General features: G+C 41.7%; 1 protein-coding gene across 3 annotated transcripts in view; it reads left to right on the top strand.

The window, feature by feature from the left end:
- Positions 1–22,992, top strand: part of tnk2b (tyrosine kinase, non-receptor, 2b) — an 81,275-nt gene that overhangs the window by 29,348 nt on the left and 28,935 nt on the right. The window contains exons 1-2 of one of the 3 annotated variants that reach the window (XM_034137949.1): positions 6,399–7,564; positions 7,667–7,887. The exons of 1 other annotated variant lie outside the window; for it this stretch is intronic. In XM_034137949.1, the coding sequence (XP_033993840.1) occupies positions 7,807–7,887 (81 nt within the window). In that variant the 5' untranslated portion in view covers positions 6,399–7,564; positions 7,667–7,806. Of the gene's footprint in view, positions 1–6,398; positions 7,565–7,666; positions 7,888–22,992 lie in introns of those variants that run through there. One more of the 3 variants, XM_034137948.1, reaches the window with a different exon arrangement.

The raw sequence follows: 22,992 nt of genomic DNA, 5'->3' as shown, positions 1-22,992 counted from the left end.
AATGGATTAATTTACCAATCTTCACCTCTCTTTTTTATTCCTCTCAGTCCCCAATTTTATGGAAATGCTATTCTTAAAAGCTTAACATATATCCTCCACAGTGTGTACACCAACAACACGTGTATTTTTAGTGTGATGATTTTATTTTGTATATCTATAAAGAAATCTGCACTCTATTTGACTCTCCCATAATAAATTAAAAACAAAATACAGTTTAATCCTATGCCATATTTGAGATTATTTAGATTTTTATTTTATAAAAAATACAATTTCATAACGTTAGTTCTACGACTTCAAATGATGTCCTTGTTACAGTATTACTCTATGGATTATTTAATCAAATATTCAATCATATAGTCTTTTTAATGGGGGGAAGAATATCTTTTTCAAAAAATATAATTGGATTGTTGGTTGAAAAAAAGAAAAGAAACGTGAAGTCATGAGTTTCTGTAATTCTGATATAATTTTTTCTTGACATTTAAACACAAACTTAATTTGGAAAAATCTTTATTGATACGTTAATATTATAAGAGGATATATAGTAAATGCTTTATTTTCCACAGACGTATACTCACACACATGCACACACACACACACACACATAGATAGATAGAAAGATACAGTACTGTCCGGTTCCTACCCTGATTATATTTCCACCCTGAGTCCCACATCAGCACTAGACATCAGGGATTACATCCAGCTCCTGTTCTAAAGCTTACCCCTGCCCCCAGAGTCTGCAGTCTACCCACCGTTAGTCGTAAAGAGACAGGAGGGACCCAGGAGTTGCAGTCCTTCTAGTCTTTAAGGACTTAAACGGTCTCCTAAAGGGAGCCATTAAACGGGAACACCATTACCATTACACCCACAGTATGTCTGCTCCGCTTCTCCTCGCTCTCCATCACAGGGACGGAGAAGGCGTTCACACGTTTTAACAGGCTCAACTTTATTGTCCCCCTGACACAAGATGGCTGTCAAATGAAGGTTCTGGGGTCAACGGTCAAAGTCCCAGCATTTGGTTATTAAAGGGGTTTTCCAGGTTTCTGGAGGAGAAGGCGTGAAATGTGACGACTAGTGGGAGCAGAGAGGTCAGAGGTCAGAGGTGAAGGGCGGGGTTCACTCTGAGTAACTTATATCTCTGGGAAGATTTTATGCTGTGGTTGAATACCTAAAATACATAACATATATGAACTGATAAAGTTTGGTTATAATATGTCTTTAATATTAGGAAGAAAATATTTAGCATATCCAATCACACAAAAAGGGCTTAGGACACATATTTGTACATAGTAGATTTATTTTAATAAATAATAATAATATAATATGGTTTAATATAAAACAACATTGGATCAAATCAACAATACACCAATAATGACAGGAAAAATCATGCTTAAAGGAATTGGCGTAGACAATGGTTGGTCTAATCTTAACTCATTGCTGACACTGGTTAAAACAAATAGAAACTGGGCAAAGGCCATACTTCATAGAGTAAGTGATGACATATTTTTGCAGGCCGACCCGGAAGTTAGCATCGTAAGGTCTCCCTTTACAAAAAGCACTGGGATTTCCCCATTGGATTTCAGTATATGCAGAACATAAGCTTTGTGGCCAACACATATTTATGATACTTACACATTTAGTTCAGCAGGATAATCTGTACATATTAACACCACTTTGTGATTTATGAAGCGTAAATACAATCACCAGAAGTAAAAAGCTATCGTTATGTTATAAACAAACTTCCTGACAGTCACATCTTACCTCCGCTTTGCTTAAGGCAGAGTTTTAGTGGTATTTTAACAACTTGTTAGCTTGTTTTATGAGAAATAGAAGCTTTGGAAATTCACCAGTTGGGTGTTTACTGACGTGTTTTATGTTGTTGAAACAAAACGTGAAAGTCTTTTCAGCTTGTGTAAACCGCATACCTTATTTCAGGCATCTTACCAAAAACATTTAAAATAAAGTTAACTTCAAGACAAGGGAACCGGAAGTTGTAAAATGCTAACACATTTTCGTGCTTCAATAATAAACCATGAATTTAACCCTCTATTTACCACTGACCTTTCTACCATGCTATTGTCTTTTTTTTTGCCTTTGAATCACTGTCTTTGCGTAAATCATATTGCATGGAAAAATGCAGCGACAGATAACATGATTGTTGTTAACAATTCAGCCTTGCCCTCTAGTCTTACCAAGCTGCCATACAGTCAGTAATGGAGTGTGTTAACTTTATCGGGGGGAGCGAGGGGAAAGAGTAACCCCACATGACACCACAGCTCAGCCCTGCTCCATTTATCATGGCCTCAATTGGCCAGGATGTCCCCTCTCTGGCTTTGGTTTCTCCCCTGCTTCTCTTCTATTTCTCTGCTATCTGACTGTGTGTAGCTTCCTTCTTCATTCAGATTTTACACTTTTATTTTACACTGAATCCGGATTATGTACTCTTGTGGTTTGTGTGTAACCATGTATAGTATTGAGGTCATATTCAGTGATAGTTTACAGGTGTTGCTTTAATTGTGTCCACCGCGTGTGTGATGAGTCATTGTTTGTTGATACTGTCTGACTGTTACCGATAAAGTGGACCTGGAGACTTTGGTTGCAGTCCAATTGTCAATCTTGCTCTGGAAGGTTCCTAACAGAAGGAAATGAACTGGAAGTACCTAAGTTCCAGCCATTATAAGAGCTGTTTGAATTCTCCTAGTTAAATCAAAGTGGTTACTTTTTTTTGGCTGGGCAGTGTAGTTTTACACACCGTCTTATTTGACTTTCTCAGGACTTAAAATCGTTTTTTGGGGGCAGACCCCCACAAAGAAAAAAAAATATTTACACACGTAAGGTCATCATCTTAACAGTTGTTTATGCTCATTGAGTCATCCGTGAGCAGAGCATCAAGTTGGCATGCCTATAACAGCTGAATGCGGCGATTACCATCTTGTCCAGCAAAACGCCTCACAAACTTATTAAGATCTAAAGCTTTAGTGCATTTTGATTCAATGCTGAGTACAGCCAAACTTGACAGTCTCTTCTCTGTCATTGTAGACCGCAAATACCACTACCAATACTACCGTAATTTTCGGACTATAAGCCGCGACTTTTTTCCCATTTTTCGACCCTGCGGCTTATATAACGGTGCGGCTAATCTATGGATTTTTACAGCTCCGACGACTTGCTCTGAAAACACGGAGGAACAAAACAACAAACGAGTGAAACAAAGCGTATATTAAAGCCCGGGAAATATACCCGTTTTGACGCTGTTTCAGGAGCGCCTCTAACATTGTTTTGAAGGCCTGTTGCTAGCGGGGGATGCTAGCGGGGGATCCTCGGGCTAGCCCTGTAGACACCGGGCCGAGAGAGCGCAAGGGACCGGGACAGGAGCTCCGCGGGATAACGACCAGGTTTGACTGACCCTGCCAGTCCTATCTTATAACACAAAGAAGACGTAACCTCTCCTAAGTTTGAAAGTTGAAAAGTTTGTGTGTCTGAAACGCTATGTGATACAGTACAGTTTACACAGCACAGTACATGTTCTGTAGCTACTATTGCACTAAATGGTAACACTTGAATACGTTATGCAAATATGCAACTTGTTTGTTGAAATGTTAATAAATGGGAGCTTCCTCAAACAGCCATCTCTTTCCCGACAATCCCCTCTGTGCACGAACCCTTAGATATGGTAATTAAACATTAAAACACCTGCGGCTTATAGTCCAGTGCGGCTTATATATGTACACATCATTCAATTTAGCTGCTGCGGCTTATATTCAGGTGCGCTTTATAGTGCGAAAATTACGGTACTTTGGTCAGAATAAGCCGTCCCGTTCAGATGAAATCGCCACCAATCACATTTCCTCGCTCGCGCCAGGGCCGGGGGAGGGGTTACAAGGCTCGCGTCTTGTGCTGCATTCACTTGCACTCGGACATTAGGGATTTTCTCTCATAAATGTCCGATGAGCCACAACTTTTATTTCAAAACAAAGCTGCCAACTGGGGTGGCAGCTGGGGTGGCAAGGCTATTTTTATGGTGGCAGTTTCCACCCCATGCCACCCCGGTAGATCCGCCCCTGCTTGACCGGTACTTGCTTTTGATCAAAGTCAATGCGGAAAACCCGCACTCACACAGGTAGGTGGAGGTGAAGGGAATGAGCACTTTTACAGCCTTTTTGGCGAGGTGGGGGAACTCGGTCTCCAAAGACAGCCAAAAGTGTGCAAGTGACGTTTTCTGCCAGACGCTGTCTCCTCTTTCACTTTAGGTAACTTCACTAAAAATCGATCTATGTTGCCGCTCGCATAAAGTTAGCTGAAGTTAACTAGCTAGATTTCACTGTTTCTCGTTATTCTTTTCTCACGCTGCGCCTCCCCTGAAGTTCTCTGGCTCCCCTCAGGGGAGGCACGCCTCACACTTTGAAAACTGCTACTCTAGATGATAAGGAGAGGAGCCTCAGTTTCCTTTATTATCTACTTGAGTTTAAGATACACAGGATCAATTATCACATTTGGCTGTTCAGGGAAACAACCAACTGACCAAAAACCGTAACTTATGCCGTCACTTTGGGGTACTATGTTTTACATTTCAACACTATATTAAACAAATAGCCAACATTTGAACGTAACACTTATTACTACAAAATGATCAAATAAAGTTGACATTTCAAGGTGTTTACTGAGTTGTGTGGAGTAAATCTAAAACATTTTTCAACATGTTTGCATGGTTGATTTTCGTACAATCTTACTGATTGGATTAATACGTTGTGACAGCAGATTGAGGGTGAGTGCGAGCAACCATTAAGTTAAAATTTCATTTATTTATTTCAATTCCAACCTTGGTAATGAAGTTATATATTTTTCACGATTATAAAGCCTGCATAGAGCAACACCAGAAAAAATTGATGGGGCAAAATATCTAGAGGCGGTTATTGTGGTCAGCTGTACGGAAAATTGTAGTTTCCCCAGGTCAAACGCACATTTAATAAAAGCCGCTGGCACGTCATGAATATCTCACCTAGTGTAAGTGCAGTCGGATTCTCTTGCACTGCAATAGACTTTTCCTAGTATCAAGTAAAGTATCACGTCCTGATGAAGTGTCTTCCACATCTTTCTTGACCCCAACTTTGGATGAACTGTAAAGGATGAATTGACAAAACCCGTCCGAGAGGTTGGAGCAGTCGATATTGTTGGGTGCAGCTTGCACAGTAAGTTAATAATCTTTGAGTTTTGCAAACAGAGATTTGAGATGATGATTTATTTGGGATTCAGTTGTGATACAGTGTAGCCCAGAGACCAGAAATCAAAGCTATATCCATAAAGGCAGAGAGTAAAAAGGAGAGGTCAGCTGAGGCTCATTTAAGACAGATGGAATTGTAATTGCTGGCAATCCCCTCAAAATGTTTGGATACATTGAGCGTTATGTCCGGTCGTAAATACAGGCACAGTGTTTCTGTGTTCCCATTTTCTGCGTGCATGTTTTTGTATTTACCGTGGGATGTTGCGTGCCACTCTCACGTGTGTCAGTCGGTCTCTAGAGGAAGAGAGGCGAAGGAATGAGAGCAAAAAGCAAATGTTGCTCAGCGGGCTGAGAATAACCGGCCCGAGGACATCAACAGGACTGGAATGGAGTCAAAGAGAGAGTGCGAGAGATAGGGGAAGAGAAGAAAGGGTGGTGGGGGCACGAGAGAACAGGCACAAACGAGAAGGGAGGGAAAGGGAAAGATAGCGAGTGCTTTGTATGGGAAGAGAGATTAATGAAAGCGACATGGATTGAGGAATGGAAAAGACGATGTCATTTAGATGTATGAAGATTTAGCATTTGTGTTAGGACTACGGTTCGCAACATGGAACGGAAATGCAAAAGGTAGTATTGGATTATAGAAATGGCAATATTTGGTAAAGGAAACATATAATTCTGAATTATGTATTGTAGTGTTTCAGTAAAGTACTGGCCTACAAGCAGTATTCTACATAAATAATAAAAAACCTTCGTACAGATCCTCTTAAAAATCTTTTAACACAATGCCCATTTCGATTTTTTTAATGATGACGTAAACCATTCTATAAAAATAATTATTTTGCTAATCATATCACAGTTGCAATATCAGTCAATCTTTCATGTTGATTTACACAATCCAACTTGTGAAAGACTGGGAGGTAGACACACACACACACACACACACACACACACACACACACACACACACACACACACACACACACACACACACACACACACACACACTGTTCTTTTATTCTATTTTCCCCTCCATCCAGATGTCCACTCAGCAAGGATCCAGATGGCCATGATACCCTGCCTCTAGTGGAGAGGTGTTTTTCTCACACACACACACACACACACACACACACACACACACACACACACACACACACACACACACACACACACATAAACATAAACACACACAAAAGCAGCATGGCCGTGTTTTTCTCAGAGGGAGGATTAACCCTCCTCATTAGGGCTCCCCCCGCCTCTCTCCATCCTCTCCCCTCCCCCTCCCTTCCCCCGTTCGGCCTGCCTCGCTCTCATTGGCCGCTTCCACCAGGACCACGGCTGACTGGATCGCCGTGACTACAGGACACAGGAGAGCGGGGAGGGAGGTGGGATGGGTTGATGTTGCCACGGTAATAGTGGAGGCGACCACTCACCAAATCATCAGGCTGAAATGGAAAAAAAAGTGGAGCCGTGCGGAAAGCGGGTTAGAGGGTGAGGAGGAGGGGGGGACAATAACAACAACAGCCAGGGATTAGGCATCGACCGAGCAATCAGGAAGTCCATTTAGGACAAAGCAGCGTTAAGAATCCTCCACGATTGGACAGCTGCTAAAGAAAAATAATAGAAGCGCACAAAGGAAGGATGAAACATGACAGGTGAACATTTCTAAACAGTTCCTGTACGAGCTGTTGCTGTGATATTTCACTGCCAGCAATGAGAGAGAGAGGAGGTAAACCGGCCGGTGTGATGCCTGTGGCTCAGAAATAGAAACACAAAGAGAGAGGGAGTGCGATATTGCTGGATGTAAAGAGCATGCGTCAGCACTAAGGCAGGGCGAACAGGAGCAGTCGGAGCGAGAGACAGATTGAGGGTAGAGGTTATGACAGTGGCGTTAGATGGCACGACAAGAATAGAGCCTGCCAGACTTCTCACCTCCTGTGCCACACCTTGGCTGCATCATCCCAACGCTCCATCCAGCGGCTCTGACACATGGGATTCCCTCGTCCAGGAGGACAACAACGGCCAGGAAATCAATTTGGAACAACCACTTGAACACCTGCATGCTCCCAGAAGATTTAAGACACCCACGTGTGAAAAGGACAATTGGTGCAATCTTTTAGTAGTCGATTTTTTCTCCTATTTTTATTACAGAAGAGGAAGAATCCTGTCGAAGCAAGGCAAAAATAGGGACTGTATTTATTCTGAGTTACTGTCTGAAGAAGCTGTTTCGAGACAGAAAGGCAACAGACTGCTCAGTTATCACGGTGTGGATAGGATGAACTCATTGTCCACCCATTCTCAAGGAAAGCTGACTCCTAAAAGACAATGATGGTGGGAGTATCGGAGGTATCAGTGGCTGCTTATTCGAAATATTGTGCTCTGTGAAATATTGGGAGTGCTGTTTTGTAAATGACATGGAGAACACTGTACTTGTCTTCCCAACGACAGCACACACCTCGAAGCAGGCTGACTGACCGACTGACCGACTGAGTGTGTGGGTGGCTCGCTGAGCGGAGCTGTGGCTTTTCGTGGACTTTGAGGACACGTACCCCCGGGGGGAGATACCGGCCGGGTGTTGGAGCCCCGCCATGGGGGAGACGGCAGAATACCAGAGGCTGAATGACACTTCAGAGCCTGACTTCCAACGCCTGCCCAGCGATGACGAAGAGGTAGACCTTCACAGTCTATGTTTATTATCGTAGTGACCCTGCAGCATAGCTTTAGACCAGGGGTGGGGAACCTCAGGCCCCCGGGCCGTATACCATTTGGTACGGCCCTCGAGGTAATTTATAAACACACGCAAAAAAGAAAAACAATTAAGAAATCTAGACCGCAAAAAAATTAAACAATCAAGTGCCTGTTTTTACTGGCCAAGGTCAGGGTCCTTGAACACAACACGAGCCTAACGTGTCATCACGTGGTATATGTCTCGTCTGACTGGGGTGTAGTTCTGACGGAGAGCACCAGAACGTCGCTCCGCCACTTCAGAAATTGCAGTACCCATAAGGAGCCGTACACATGCCGCAGTTTCTGCGTGGCTGTGTCTTTAGTTGAAAGCCCAGTGGCATCTGTTCATCTGTCATACTGATCATACAGTCAATAACTTTGTTGTTATTAGCATCCGGTTAGCTAGCTATGCTAACGAATATAAGAAGCTTTTACTACAACCAGTCAGGTAAAGGCACATCTTTATGATCATTATAGTTATAAAAAAATAAGAGAATAAAGTAAACGGGTATAAAATACTATATGACAGTAAAAAAGAGTTGTTATTAATAAACAAGAATACAGTTTGAAAGGGGAGTGATTTGTAAAATATCCATAAAGAAAAAGAAAATCTGCTTACAGTTCTGTTTCATATGGGTGTTGATGTATCCATAGATCTCTTAATGTTGCTCTCAAAGTGCACCAGATTGATGCTTTTAACTTCAACATTTAAAAAAATGCCCCCAGACCCCACTAGAGGAGGTTAGGTCCCCCCCCCCCACTTAAATGATGTCCACATGGATAGGAAACGAAATACATTTGCACACATCTTGTGTCCATATCTTTCTGTTTTGGTGGTCATGCCACAACCGTGCACGTGCACGCATGCGCGAGTCATGGTGAGATATCTGGATTAAGAGGTTGCTTTTTCTTTGCACAGCATGAAAGAAAGGCGAAAAGAATGGGCTGTGTTTTAGTATTTTAAGCAGAGGTCAATAATTTTTACGGCCCTCGGAGGATGTTGAAAAAATTGAAATGGCCCTTGAGAGGAAAAAGGTTCCCCACCCCTGCTTTAGACAAACATCAATGGTGGATAAACAATGGGCAGTTTCAGCAGGTAATATAGATCCTGTCAGAGGAAAATTAAAGGGCGTGAAATGACGAAAGGCTGTTCTGGTGTTTTCCGAGAGAACTGTTTGCGATAAGGCCAGGTAAGAAGTATATTAGGGTCTCGGCGCACAAATATGTATCTTAAGTTGTAGAAAATGTGCATACATGTATATTTTTGTGGCAGTAGCCTAAGCAACAATACTGCAGCTGTGATTTTGGATATGAACATTTGTGTGAATGTTTGTGTCATTACCCGAAAAACAGAAAGAACATTTTGGTTACATTCCCAAGCAGCTGTTTTCTTACGACCTCAGGGATTTCATGATATTTGAGTGTTTTTTAAGGTCACTTCACGTATTAAAAGTGGTGTTATAGTGGCTGTATTCCATTCCATGTATCTGCTTCAGTATCCTTGGATTGTGCATATAGAACAGTTATTAGTAACACGTGTGCTTTTATTACCGTAAAAAGATAGAAAATACCTAATGTGTAAATATAATTTGGTATAGATCTTTCTAAACGCTCCAGCTCTTTTACACTCCACCACCACATACTCACAACACCGCACTTCACACCCACACACAAGACCGGCCCCTGTGTGTGCTGAGTTATTGAATGCAGAACCATGAGGTCATCGATGAGGTGCTGCTGAATGGGCTGGATGACAAGCGAACCATGACATTTTATTGCCTCCCACCTCTTTCGCAAACCCCCACGTCCTCTCACGAACCCTGTGATGTACGGACGGACCTCGTTGTTCTTTTGGCCTGGAACAGGTCAGCAATTTCACTTTACAATCAATGTTCTTGCCTTTTTAAAGTCTGTTTTGGTAGCGTACTCATATGAGGCAGAAGGGAAATGTGGCAAAGATAAAGAGGGAAAAGAGGTAGCAAAGGTTTTCTGTCTCGATTTAAAAAGAACACTAGGCCAGTCCGACATTAGCTCAATGCTTACAAATATTGTACATGTTTCTTGACCAGTAATAGTTTACAAATATTTCAAACACCATACAGCCCTGCTCTTTCACAGTCTTTGCCTAAATCAATTCCATCCCCCCAGGACCCTGGAAAAAAAAAGTCGTATTCTAAAAACTTGAAAAATCCTCTTACAAAATCTCAACATGATCATTTTACCACAATTATTTAATGGTAACAAGAATGGAAGTATCCAGTATCGTAAGTCATATCTTGCAATAATAATCAAAATAATCGCAATAGGGTATTTTCTTCTCCAAATTATACAGCCCTAGATGGGGGGGATGAGTGGATCTGTGCAAAAGTTTAAATATCATGAATATAGACTCTGTGAGGCATTCAGTGTCCGTGTGTGTGCTAGTTTAGCATAGTTAAGCTAGTGAACACTGCAGCTGTCCTGGTGTCTATGTGGACTGAATCAGATCACTCTTCCTACAGATGCAGCATTGTAGTGAATACAGCGGTTTTCTAGTGAGTTAAAACACACAACCATAACTGCATGCAGCCATATCCATCAGAACTCTGAGAAAATTGTAATACAAGATGATTCAAGGCACTACATCTACACATTGTAATATCAAAGCAATCCTTTTATTCTTAATACCAATCTAGTTTTGATATGCTTTGGAGCACGAAGGGATTAGTGAGCTTACAGCACATTGTTTAGCATCTGCTGTATTTTTATATATAAAATGTTTATATATAAAAATACTAAATATTATCCTTTTATCTCACTTTGGCCCATAGTGTGCTTTGGTTCACACGCTTTTGAATGTCTGCAGAGGTCAACCATCTTTGACCAACATTTTTCCCCAACACCCTCTTAACCAGCTTTAGGGGATCAAAGGAGAGATTGCTTAGGGGGCGACGTTGGGAATTATTGGTGGGGGTTGTTGTGCTAGTATGGCATTATGTATATTAGGCCAAGCTACCAAAAGGGGACACATATGTTCTGTTTTGGCCTCGGAGCGGTCTGTTTGTGTCCAATATTTTTTTTATTCCCACATAGGGTCTCAAAATTCCGGGAATTTTCAAAGATGGAAACTTTCCATGGGAATTAACAGGAATTTATGGGAATAAACTGGGAATTTTCAAAATTGAAGGTTGGCTCTTCATAGGGAACTTAAATATAGTTGGGGAAAGTATATTTTAGCATAATCTTGACTAAAACAAACAGATGCCATTCAAGTACACTTGAATATCCATGCCATAGCACACTGCTTACTGCATGGCTATTGAGACCACACAAAGGTTTGCAACAGGCTCACACATGTGAGAGTGGAAAAACTGGTTGGCATTTGGGCAAACCTAAGGCTCTTTGAGCCGGACACAGAGCCATCCTCAACAAGGCTGGACAGTGACACTGAAGAGGAAGACTCAGAGTTGGATGTTGATGAGGCCCAGGAAGAGCCCATTGACTGAAAGGGTTTAGCAATAATGCAGAGGATTGCTTGAAGGAAGATTTGCATGTTTAATGGAAACTTTCCGGAAATGTTCCGCCCCTTTGCAACCCTATTCCCACAGTCTGTTAGGGGTGTAACGGTTCACATAATTCACGGTTGGGTACGTACCTCGGTTTGGGGGTCACGGTACGGTACGGGTTCGGTACAACAAGAAAAAGCAAAAAAAAGTCCCAAATGCATAATTCCAGGTTTGTTGTTATTTATTTTTGAACAGTGATGCAAGTTTCAGTATAAAAATAAGGATCTCTAACATTTAGAATAATTAACTGTATTACAAAGTTAAAAACAAACCACAAACAGTACCACACACACACTCAGATGGCCATATTATCTATAATGGCTGATGTCAAACAAAAAGGTTTCATCAAGCTGTAAAACTAAAAAGAATGTCTTGAAAATATTACAAGTGAACAAGTGTTTCAAGGGCACATAGCAATTGAAATATATATGCCAATAGCTTCCGTTATTTATTTTGGTCTCTCGGCTTTCATGTCTATTGGCTTCTTAAAAACAGCGGGGATAAGCTGTTGAACTGCTGTTGTCTTTTGGCAAATCAGTGTGATGCCTTCTGATATGATTTAGCATGTTTGGCGTGGGTTACCATTAGCATACTGCACCACTGTCGAACAACGGCGACACACCCAGTGCTTGAATTGGAATAAAAAAGGTGCCAGTACTCTAAATCAGCAACTGTTTCAAGTCAATTTATTTATACAGCCCAAAAACAAGTATTTGGCTCAAAGTCATAGTATATCCTATAATGCTGGTGGGTTTGTTTCTTTACTGTATATTTTAGAAAGGCTCACTGTACTTAAACAAAATGACTCAGGGTGCATCTGAGATTAGAGGGGGTGCAGGGGTACCGCCCCCTGGATTATATATAGTGTAGTGGATACTGCCCTGAGTCAGTGACAGACTTTTCTCCCACTCATAAAAAAAGGCGTATTCGTCATGTGACTGCATGTGCCGAACCGTCACGGTTCGGGACGAATACGGATACCGTTACACCCCTACAGTCTGTTCTTCTCAACGTTGAGAAGAACACAAACATACAATGCCTCTGCTCTCCTGACTCTTTGCTTTTCACAGGAAAGGGATTTTAGAAAATGTAAAAAGCCAGACTTTGACACAGCGTTACAATCTTTAAGATCAGGAATGACGCATGCCTGTCTGCCTGTGCATGCAGTTCTCCGTCGAGGCATCGTCTGCGTTTTGTTTGTGTGTTTAGATATCTTGCTTGCACAGTTGTAAGAGGGATTACTCATGTTTGCTTTACTAATCCTTCCCTCTGCTCTGCAAGTTTCTGGCACCCGCCAACGAACCGCAGATTGATGTTATGCCACCAAAAGGTTGCGACTTATTTGAGAAATGCACTGGGAGCGCTTCCAACCATATCCACTAAGCTTTCTTAATTCACAGCACTGTACGTCAGTGTGAATCCAGCCGATATGGGTGCGTGCCTCTGCATGCCTGTGTCTGTACAGTGAGCCTCATATTACAGAATCAGGCTTAATGTGTGTGTGTTGCAGCACACAATGCAGACCTCACACAGCGCTTTGTTCCTGATAATCTTATTAGCCGGCAAGCCACTAATTTGATGTCAATTCGTGATAATACAATCTACAAGTTTAGATGTTTCATTTGGGGTTTAGCATCCTTACATATTCAATTTGAACAGCCAGACAGACTACTTTGTGTGTTTGTCTGCACAAAAGATTGTAAGAAAGGGAGATGGAGGCTTGATTGGAGCAACTGGGGAGTCCTACAGTAACCATGCAAGGGAACAGCACGTCAGACATGATAAACAAGTTTTATTTACACACATTTCAATATGTTTGAAAAAAACCAAAGGGGCAATGTTTTTGGTTTGGTCTGTTTGTCTGTCAGCAGCAAAAGGAAAAACTGCTGGCCCAGTTTTCATTAGACTTGGTGAATGGTAGGAGCATGGGCAAGGGTAGAACCCTTTATATTTCCAGGTTACGGGATGGACACACATTGTGTTTTACTTTCGTTCAAATTGTGAGATCGGCATTTGTGGGGCATTCATGTTTGGAAATAATCTGTTCCAGACTGGGAAAACTCACGTGATCGCCCTTCAAGTTTTAACACAGACTTGGACACATATATCATCATGTTGTTTAAACGCTCTGCGTCATGAAATGCATCTATAAGAATGCATCATTGACATTAGGCGCTTTCACACCGGAGTACTTTTCCCAGGAACTAGGCCGATAGTTCTTGAGATTTTGGTTTCACACCAAAAAGATCTGGAACTAGAACCTAGTTCGCACGAACCTTTTCACCCCCAGATAGTCCCTGCTAGAGAGTAGGCACTTTCCTGGGGAGGAAATGGTTTGTGGGTGACAATAAGACAGTGTCATATGGGAGCACCTTAGACAGACCATGGAGAAATGCTGTGACCCTGCTGAATGGGAGCCAGGGCAGGAGGCTTAACATGTTGATGTAAAATATTTGTGTTGTACTCCTGTTATCACTTTAGAGCCCTTTTAGAACGTATAGGGTTATCATTTCAGCACCCCACTCTCCATTGCTGTGTATGTTGAAAATAAAACAAAACTTTTCATAACCACAATATTTTAACTGATTTAAATGCGGAAACTGGGGGATTTTCGTATGACTTGACTTGTGACTTGCTTGACCTGAGCAATGACTTGACTTGCTTGACTCTCACCACAGTGACTTGGGACTTGCTTGAGACTTGTAGGTTAAGACTTGAGACTTGCTCATGACTTGCACATGTATGACTTACTCCCACCTCTGGTCTCAGGTATCATCACTGTGCGACCAAAACTCAGGGCAGCGAAGGCAAACAAAGACAACACACAACTTCACTCTACGGGGCCGAAACGACAAATTCGTCTTACCGTTGCTGTTTTCTGATCAAAAGTTGTGTTCAATGGCATTAAAACGCATATAAACGTTGCTGAAGGTTAATCCAATGTCTCTGTGTCACTTTGAAATGATTACTGATAATCCATCATCATATTTATGGCAAAAGGCGTAGTTTTCTATAGAGCGTAACCCAGCTTCCGGTTTTGGGCATGCTGGCTGCGCATCACTCTCATTCACCAATGGTAATGTTTAGATGGATTTAGGAACTTCCCCTTGATTCTATTGGCTCTAACGGTTCAAAAGAGGTGTCAATCACCCAAATCGACCGATGGGTTCCAGAGATATGGCAAATACACCCAAATGACCCCAGAGGTGTTTTTTTTGTTCTAAATCTCTCTAAAAAGGTCAAATGTCACTTGTTTTGCATCAATCTTGATACAGGGTACTTATTATATGTTATAGTTTGGATTCCTAAAGCTTTTTGTCTACTATCCCATCATTCAAGGGTGGTTTTCACTAAGTAATGGGTTTTTTTTGGACGGAAACTATAATTACATTTTTTTTTACTATGTTCAATCTGAATTTACTTTAAAATAAAAACATCTATATTGATTCTGACTTTTCTGCATCCAACTCACAGGTTTATCATTGCTTTGAGAAAAAAGATTATGAATTTATCCCTATAGTCATTTGTTCTGGGCATGTCATTTTCGAGCCTGAAACCTGAAAAACAGGCGTGGGGCTTAACAGATTAAGGGGGACCAGCTATTCTTTTACAATTCATAAAGCCCTTCCACACTTTGTGCTTGTGGACATCAGAGTTTGAGCATTGTGGTTTTGGGATTTTAGGAGCTGCTCATGTTTACTATTACTATTTTTGGGCAGACTTACATAGGAATTTCAAGTATGATTTTTGATCAAATGTGTGTAGTTTCCATCAAGTGTCCCCCTTTGTCACGATAGACACCAGGACAGAAACTGAGGCGTTGTGCACACGGGAACGTTTGCGTTTATGCACAGTATGCGTTTTCAAAAAAGTCTTCCGTTCACATGCATTCGTTTCATTTAACGTGTCTGTTCAAACGAGACCGCTGGACACGCTGGACACGCTGTAGTACATATGCCGGGACTGTAAGTGGCGCTGTAACTTCCGCCACAAAATACACCAAAAGCAGTGAAGAAGACTCCGGAGCAGCCCCGCAGCAATGTTGCCATGGCTACCCTTCTGTTCATGCCCCGCGGGCGCGGTGTATTTAGCAACATGTAGTTCATGTAATTCTCCATGTCCACTTGTTGCTGATGGTTGTGGTAGAGGAGCTGTAGATTTTGCACTAATATCTGTAGCATGGTCAGTAGCAGTAGCACTAGCAGTAGCTACTGACAGGAGGAAGTGTGTGTGGCGATTGCTGGTATTCAGCGGGATATAGTCATTTCCTCAGCATGTAAATATATGGATAAATGCAACGGGGAAGTTAACTGAAAGAAACCGAATCTGTGGATATTGCATCGACCGACCAAGAAGCACGTCTCTGTGGAGAGGACGCGCTCAGAAAGAGAGATATTCTCTACAAACACCGGGTGAGATCGCTCCACTGAGACACGCCGGTCCTCTGCCTACAAACATTTCTCTTTTTGCCGCCGACGGGCGCAGGAGCAATGAACAATAATGGCCTGGATTAGGCAGTAAAGACAAGTTTGGTGTATCGCAGAGCGGACTGTTTAATTTTGTTTGTGTTGTTTGGCTGGAAAATTGTCAATATAATGGATCAATGCATGAAATCTGACTCTGTTTATTTTGTTTAAGGAGTATATTGGGCGTTAACAATTCTGGTTTGCCTTTTATAATATTATTTCATTCAAGAACCCCTTGTGCGTTTAATTAACACAGCTATTTTTGATAGCTGATCGTTACAGATGGCTACTGGCCATGCTACAGCAGTGAGCAGGAGAGGTGGGGCTATCGTTATTTTTTCAGGAAATATTCGTATAGAGGCGATTACACGGACTCGGTTGACCCCCCAGAGAGTTTAGTTTGCAAATCTATCCACCTTGGGACCCGTTATCGTTTGTGGGGTCAGTTTCTATCGGCCTCATGTAAATAATAGGGCTATACGCAAGAGAAACTATGCAGATACAAGCCGTTTTGTCCTCGTGTAAACGGCACCTAAGGCGGTCAGGAATAACACATGCTAATTAAATTAGCATGCAATATGCATTGTGTCCCTATTTAAGTAGGAACCAACAACTGTGAACACCTCATAATGACAAAATAGAGGTAGATTGTGACATTGAGCGAGGGAGTTTAACTGCAGAATTGTAAGATTTTAAATATTTTCAGAAAGATAAGAGGTTTTACTTTGCAGTCATCACTTATAACTCACCCACCCAATGAATAAGAGCTGAACATAAGTGACTTAATGTCATTCTGTGGAATCTACATGTCAGTCAGCATAAAGTAACCCAATGCTAAGACTAGCCATCCATCTCCCTGCATGCTCCATCATAAGACTGGTGCAACCTAGTGGTGTCACAGTGGAGCTGCAGGTCAACATATTGACCATTAATCGTATATAATCTCCTTAGTGAGAGGCAGCTGACAGCACTGTGACACATTCTTTCCACTGATATAAATCTAACCAACATCTATCAGTTCGTTCTCTTTCCAATAAATGGTTTATTTTCAGACTTAAAGTGCATTCTGGTAGTTCATGAATCAATTACAGGCTTTTTTCTCTGCTGCTGATTTTAAGGAATTCAAACTATTTTATATAACCTATTTTTCAGCCTGACTTGTTCCTATATTCAATCTAACAATACTTTCCTATTTGTCATAATGGTGACTGAGTTTTTTTAGCAGAGTTCTTGTGGACTTGGAGGAATCTTTTATGCAATTAATGGCACAACTCACTACAGGGAGTTGTTTCGTGTGTGTGTGTGTGTGTTGTGTGTGTGTGTGGTGTGTGTGTGGTGTGTGTGTGTGTGGTGTGTGTGTGTGTGTGTGTGTGTGTGTGTGTGTGTGTGTGTGTGTGTGTTGTGTGTGTGTGTGTGTGTGTGTGTGTGTGTGTGGTGTGTGTGTGTGTGTGTGTGTGTGTGTGTGTGTGTGTGTGTGATGTGTGTGTGTGTGTGTGTGTGTGGTGTGTGTGTGTGTGTGTGTGTGTGTGTGTGTGTGTGGTGTGTGTGTGTGTGTGTGTGTGTGTGTGTGTGTGTGTGTGTGTGTGTGTGTGTGTGTGTGTGTGTGTGTGTGTGTGTGTGTGTGTGTGTGTGTGGTTGCAAAGGGAAAGAAAGTGTTTTTCTTTCTCCTCTTAAATCATGACGTCACCTCTGCGTCTGTGAGAATATTACCACTTGTGTCTGTCAAGTCAAGAGGAATCCACACCAAATGGAAAATAATGGACTAGTCCTATTGTTAATGGCAATGGAGGATTCAAAGGAACTGCTCTTTATTCGTCACACACATATACTTGTACACCGCACACACAGTGTCTCTGCATTTAACCCGTCCTACTATTAAGAGCAGTGTGCAGCTATTATACGGGGGCCAGTGTGAGGGGCCGATAACTGGTACCATTCTCCTTACTTGGTCCAATCAACTGGCTGCCCTCCTGTTCCCAAGCCATTTCCCTAGAGATATAGCTCATGCCGCCAAAGGAAAAAGGTTATCAAAGTTTACATTTTTCAATATGATTATTTTAAATGTTTGATTCTTTCTATTTCCATTATCAATTAGTTTTCATTCACTCTTCCACTACCAAACTGAGAATTTAAATAGCCTCATTAATTGCCATTAGATATAATATTTAAATCATACTGTATATAAAGACCTGATTGCATCTGAATAGAAAGAAATTCTCACCACCACTGTTTTGCGGTTTTGATTTATTATAGCATAAAAAACTCATCTGGAATGAATAACATTTAAATGTTTTTCTTTTTTTTATGGTCAATATCGTTTAATCCCGTTTTAGCTCTTATTTTCGTTGAAGTTTTGAATAATAACCCTGGAATACAGACACAAACACACCAGCATCCTCTTAAACAAACCATCTTAAACTGCACCACATGTTCTTCAGATATCTCGGCTCTCCCGTCTTTAATTAAAGCGACTAGTTTTACGACAACATCCTCATTTCGTTGTTGTTTTTTCCTTCCTTCTCATAAGTGAACCCACCGATCCACTACTCACTTCCTTTCCTTCCTCTAGTAAACACGAAACTTCCTAATCAAAAGCAGAGGAGAGTAGAGAAGCAGAGAGTGCGACAGAAGAAATGTCTAGAAGCAGGAGGCCAAGTGGAAACGCTGAATAGGTTGATTAACTAGCAAGGAACAATGAAAAACACAAACCTGCAATATTATAAATGCAAAAGCTTAACAGTGTCTGTCAAGAGACAGAAGGAGAGGGGCCTTGCTGCTACAGAGGGTCCGAAATGCAGCTGGTAGGGTTTGTTTATAGTCAGCAGAGGGGGAGAGAGATAACATTTTTGGAGGATTAGAGGCAGGAAATAAAAGGCAGCACCAAATAAAGAAGGGGAGAAGGCTGAGAGAGAGTGAAAGAGCAGAGATGAATGAAGGAGGGGAGGAGAAGGGTGAGGTGAGGACTTTTATGCTGCGGTGGTGAAACACACAATCAATGAGTGGGGGGGCCTGGGCCGGGTCGATCTTGTTAAGTTCATTGTTTTCTTGCTTTAGTATACTGTAAGTCACCCTCTGCTAGACATCTTCTCACTCTGTGATTTATTTCCACCAGTCATCAGGCACTTTTCATTTGCTCTATTTTAAAATGATTTAGTGCGTTAGATGTGTGAATGTTTATGCAGTGCATAAGTGGAGTCAGTCTGCTGCTACTGGGCTGTGACGGTTTGTAAGCCAAATACTGCGATCTTTCAACCTGCTTTTTAGGTTAAAAATGACACACAAGTACAGTTATATCTTCTATATCATACTCATATTTAGTCATATTTATAAAAGTCTCACTGTCTATAGTGTGTTATATTTAAACTGCCATAGCGTTCATACTTTTAAATACTAGCTCTATCATATCCGTCATATATTTATCTATTTATATAATGCCTATATATAACACTGCACTGTACTGCTTCTTTCACACTGCTGGTTAGAAATTACAATAAAGTTATTGTCTAATCTAAAAAGTACATTAAATTGCTTTAATGTGTAGTGCTGCAACTGACTTTTTTAAATGATCAATTATTCTATTGATCATCTCGTACTTTAACTGATTAATAATTGAGTGCTTTAATGCTTCTCTAAAGCCTAAATTCATTAAATTATCCAACAAATTAGCTGTTTTTGTCCAATCATAAGTTCAAACCCCCAAAAATGGTTAACCCTAACTAGGGTCGCAAAATTCCGGGAATTTTCAAAGATGGAAACTTTCCATGGGAATTAACAGGAATTTAAGGGAATAAACTGGGAATTTTCTAAAATGAAGGTTGGCTCTTCATAGGGAACTTAAATATAGTTGGGGAAAGTATATTTTAGCATAATCTTGACTAAAACAAACAGATACCATTCAAGTACACTTGAATATCCATGCCATAGCACACTGCTTACTGCATGGCTATTGAGACCACACAAAGGTTCGCAACAAGCTCACACATGTGAGAGTGGAAAAACTGGTTGGCATTTGGGCAAACCTAAGGCTCTTTGAGCCGGACACAGAGCCATCCTCAACAAGGCTGGACAGTGACACTGAAGAGGAAGACTCAGAGTTGGATGTTGATGAGGCCCAGGAAGAGCCCATTGACTGAAAGGGTAAAAAATTCAGAGGATTGCTTGAAGGAAGATTTGCATGTTTAATGGGACTTTTTGGAGGGAGAAGGGCTCTTTTCATTTAACATTTTGAATGGGACTTTGTGGGGATTTTTGGATGGGGGGTGCATTTTTGTTCATTTTTTAATGAGTGGGGTTGGGGGGGATGAGTAACATTTAACTCAACATTCCTGTTTTCGTTCTTCAATGAAACAAATAATTGTTCAATAAAATAATTAAAACTTGTTCTGTTCTACTTAAAAAAAGAAATATTTAAAATTTTTAAAAATCTCTTGAAATGTCATGTTTTTTGTTTAATTTTGCATCGAATATTTCCAAAATTCCCCAGCTTAACTTCCCATGGAAACGTTCCGGAAACTTTCCGGAGATTTACCGGAAAGTTTCCGCCCCTTTGCAACCCTTACCCTAATGATGACCGTAACCCCAATATTAGACAAAGCCATACATGCATTTGACTAAACTCTGAGAAGCTGAAACTAGGTATTTTATTTGGAAAATTACTTTAAACTGATAAACTAATCAATCAATCGTTTCAGTTGGATGGTGCTTGAAGTTGGCGTCTAGGTTTGTTGAGATACTCTTAAAGTCTTAAAGGTATTATCCTTTTTTGTTGTAAGACCTCTTTATAAATATTCCCATACACACTTGGTCCTTTTAACTACCCCCAGATTGTACAGTATAACAAAAGAGTGTCACAAGTTTCCTCAAAACCAGTGGTTCCAGTTAAAGTCTAACTAGAAAACCCCAAAATTGAAAATGTATTGTGGCAGTAAATTCTGCAATGAGCAAGAAGGGATATGAGAAGAGATCAAGTGGTGGAAAATGGGAAGAAGAGGTTGTGGGCCTGGGTATTCGTGTGTGTATTTGGGGGTTGCATCACAGGAAACAAGCTCTCCATCCTGCAGTTGAATGTGACCCTTTGGCCCTGGATCAAATGCTCCTCGGGGCTGAATACCATGAAGCCTCTGTCCTCCGCACCACGCACTGCTCTGCGCTGCACGGACTGCCGGCCTGACTGCAGGGGGCAGAAAGATAGGGGGGGGAGGAGGTGGGAAAAGGGGGTACATTTTGGGAGAAAGTTGCATAATCACACTTTGCTGTTCTCTGTAACCGAGCAGACAAACATCTTGTTGCGCCCTAAAATGTGAAACCAGAGACAGTCACTCGGCCTGGCTCTCACGTCCGACTGGCAAGCGATTCAATCGGGGAGAAGTCGCTCCTATATTTAGCCCCATGCTCGATGGAGGGATGGAAAAGCAAACAGACAGTCGCTGCACGCGCAAAGACAGACAGAGAGGGGGAGTCTGTGTCTGTGAGGGAGTGAAAGGAAGGGAGGAAGGAGGAGTGACTTATTTCTGAAGTTCTGCAAGTTTGGATCACTGGCTCGCTGCTGTCTGAAGGGGACACATGGCTGTGACTGGCACAGGGCAAAGCTCAGAGGATTTCTCTTCTACAAACAGCAGCTCTTTACACATATTTTCCCAAATATTAAAAGATCATTGTAATCTCTTGCATGCTGAGGTGCTGCATGGATGCCTGTTTGCCTTCTCGAGGGAGCTGACCAAACAAGGGGCTTACAGGACTTTTGCCCCGCCATGGAATGTTGGAGATTTGCTTCCAGGATCTTAGGAAGTTTTTCTTCTTGGGTTCTGGGCTTTGGATTTGAGGAGCGTGCACGCTTCTTGGAATCCCCTCATAGACTGGAAACGTCAAATTGGAAGAACTGTATCTCTGGTAATGGTATAAGAGACAAGCAGCCACCTCTGGCATTTTAGAAGCACACATTTTTTTCTATTTTCATTCATCCAGACGAAGGAATTCAGGATGCGGCGCTTTGACAAGCTGAAAAAGTCATTCCCCTTCCTGGCACACTTTCACGTATATCGAGTAAGTCTGGTGTCCGTCTGATGACTGCTATCCCTGGCCCATTGAGGATTTTTATAATTATGAAATATGACATGGATTTTTTGGAACTTTAGTCAGAATCATGTGGTCCTCCCAGATGTTTGGACATAGCGTTTGTATTATGAATATCATGTGTGTGTGTGAGCTCTCCAGCTGGACTGAGGGCCATCCTCGGGACAGTTGTTGTTATTGCAGCAGGATGTTAAAGCAGAACTGATCTGATACAGGATGTGTGTGTGTGTGTGTGTGTGTGTGTGTGTGTGTGTGTGTGTGTGTGTGTGTGTGTGTGTGTGTGTGTGGTGTGTGTGTGTGTGTGTGTGTGTGTGTGTGTGTGTGTTGTGTGTGTGTGTGTGTGTGTGTGTGTGTGTGTGTGTGTGTGTGTGTGTGTGTGTGTGTGTGTGTGTGGTGTGTGTGTGTGGTGTGTGTGTGTGTGTGTGTGTGGTGTGTGTGTGTGTGTGTGTGTGTGTGTGTGTGTGTGTGTGTGTGTGTGTGTGTGTGTGTGTGTGTGTGTGTGTGTGTGTGGTGTGTGTGTGTGTGTGTGTGTGTGTGTGTGTGTGTGTGTGTGTGTGTGTGTGTGTGTGTGTGTGTGTGTGTGTGTCCACTACCATGAGGAATGAGTTCAGACCAGAGGCATTTCTCAGCAGGGACATCATGTTGTTGTTATTCCACATCTGAACCCCTACATACCTCTCCCCTTTTTCTGTATCAAACTTGTTGTTTGTGTCGTGTGTATTACTTTGATTTTGTACTGGGTACTAATTGGGTTATACTTGTCACAGTTCATTTTCCTTTAAACATTTTTAGAAAGGTTTGACATGACATTATTAAGAGCCCTAATACTGGCCCTTGATGGATTCCTCAGACTCCTGCCACAAGTCACACTTAAAGGACTTTGGACGTAGTGTTTCTCCTGCTGACCTCACACCTCCATAACGTGATTCTTCCTCTGCATTCCATTATAGAAAAAACAAGATAG

Source organism: Trematomus bernacchii, unplaced genomic scaffold, assembly GCF_902827165.1.
Source record: "Trematomus bernacchii unplaced genomic scaffold, fTreBer1.1, whole genome shotgun sequence".
Taxonomy (NCBI): Eukaryota; Metazoa; Chordata; class Actinopteri; order Perciformes; family Nototheniidae; genus Trematomus; species Trematomus bernacchii.
The sequence above is the reverse complement of the archived record's forward strand: the minus strand, read 5'-3'. Positions and strand labels throughout refer to the sequence as shown.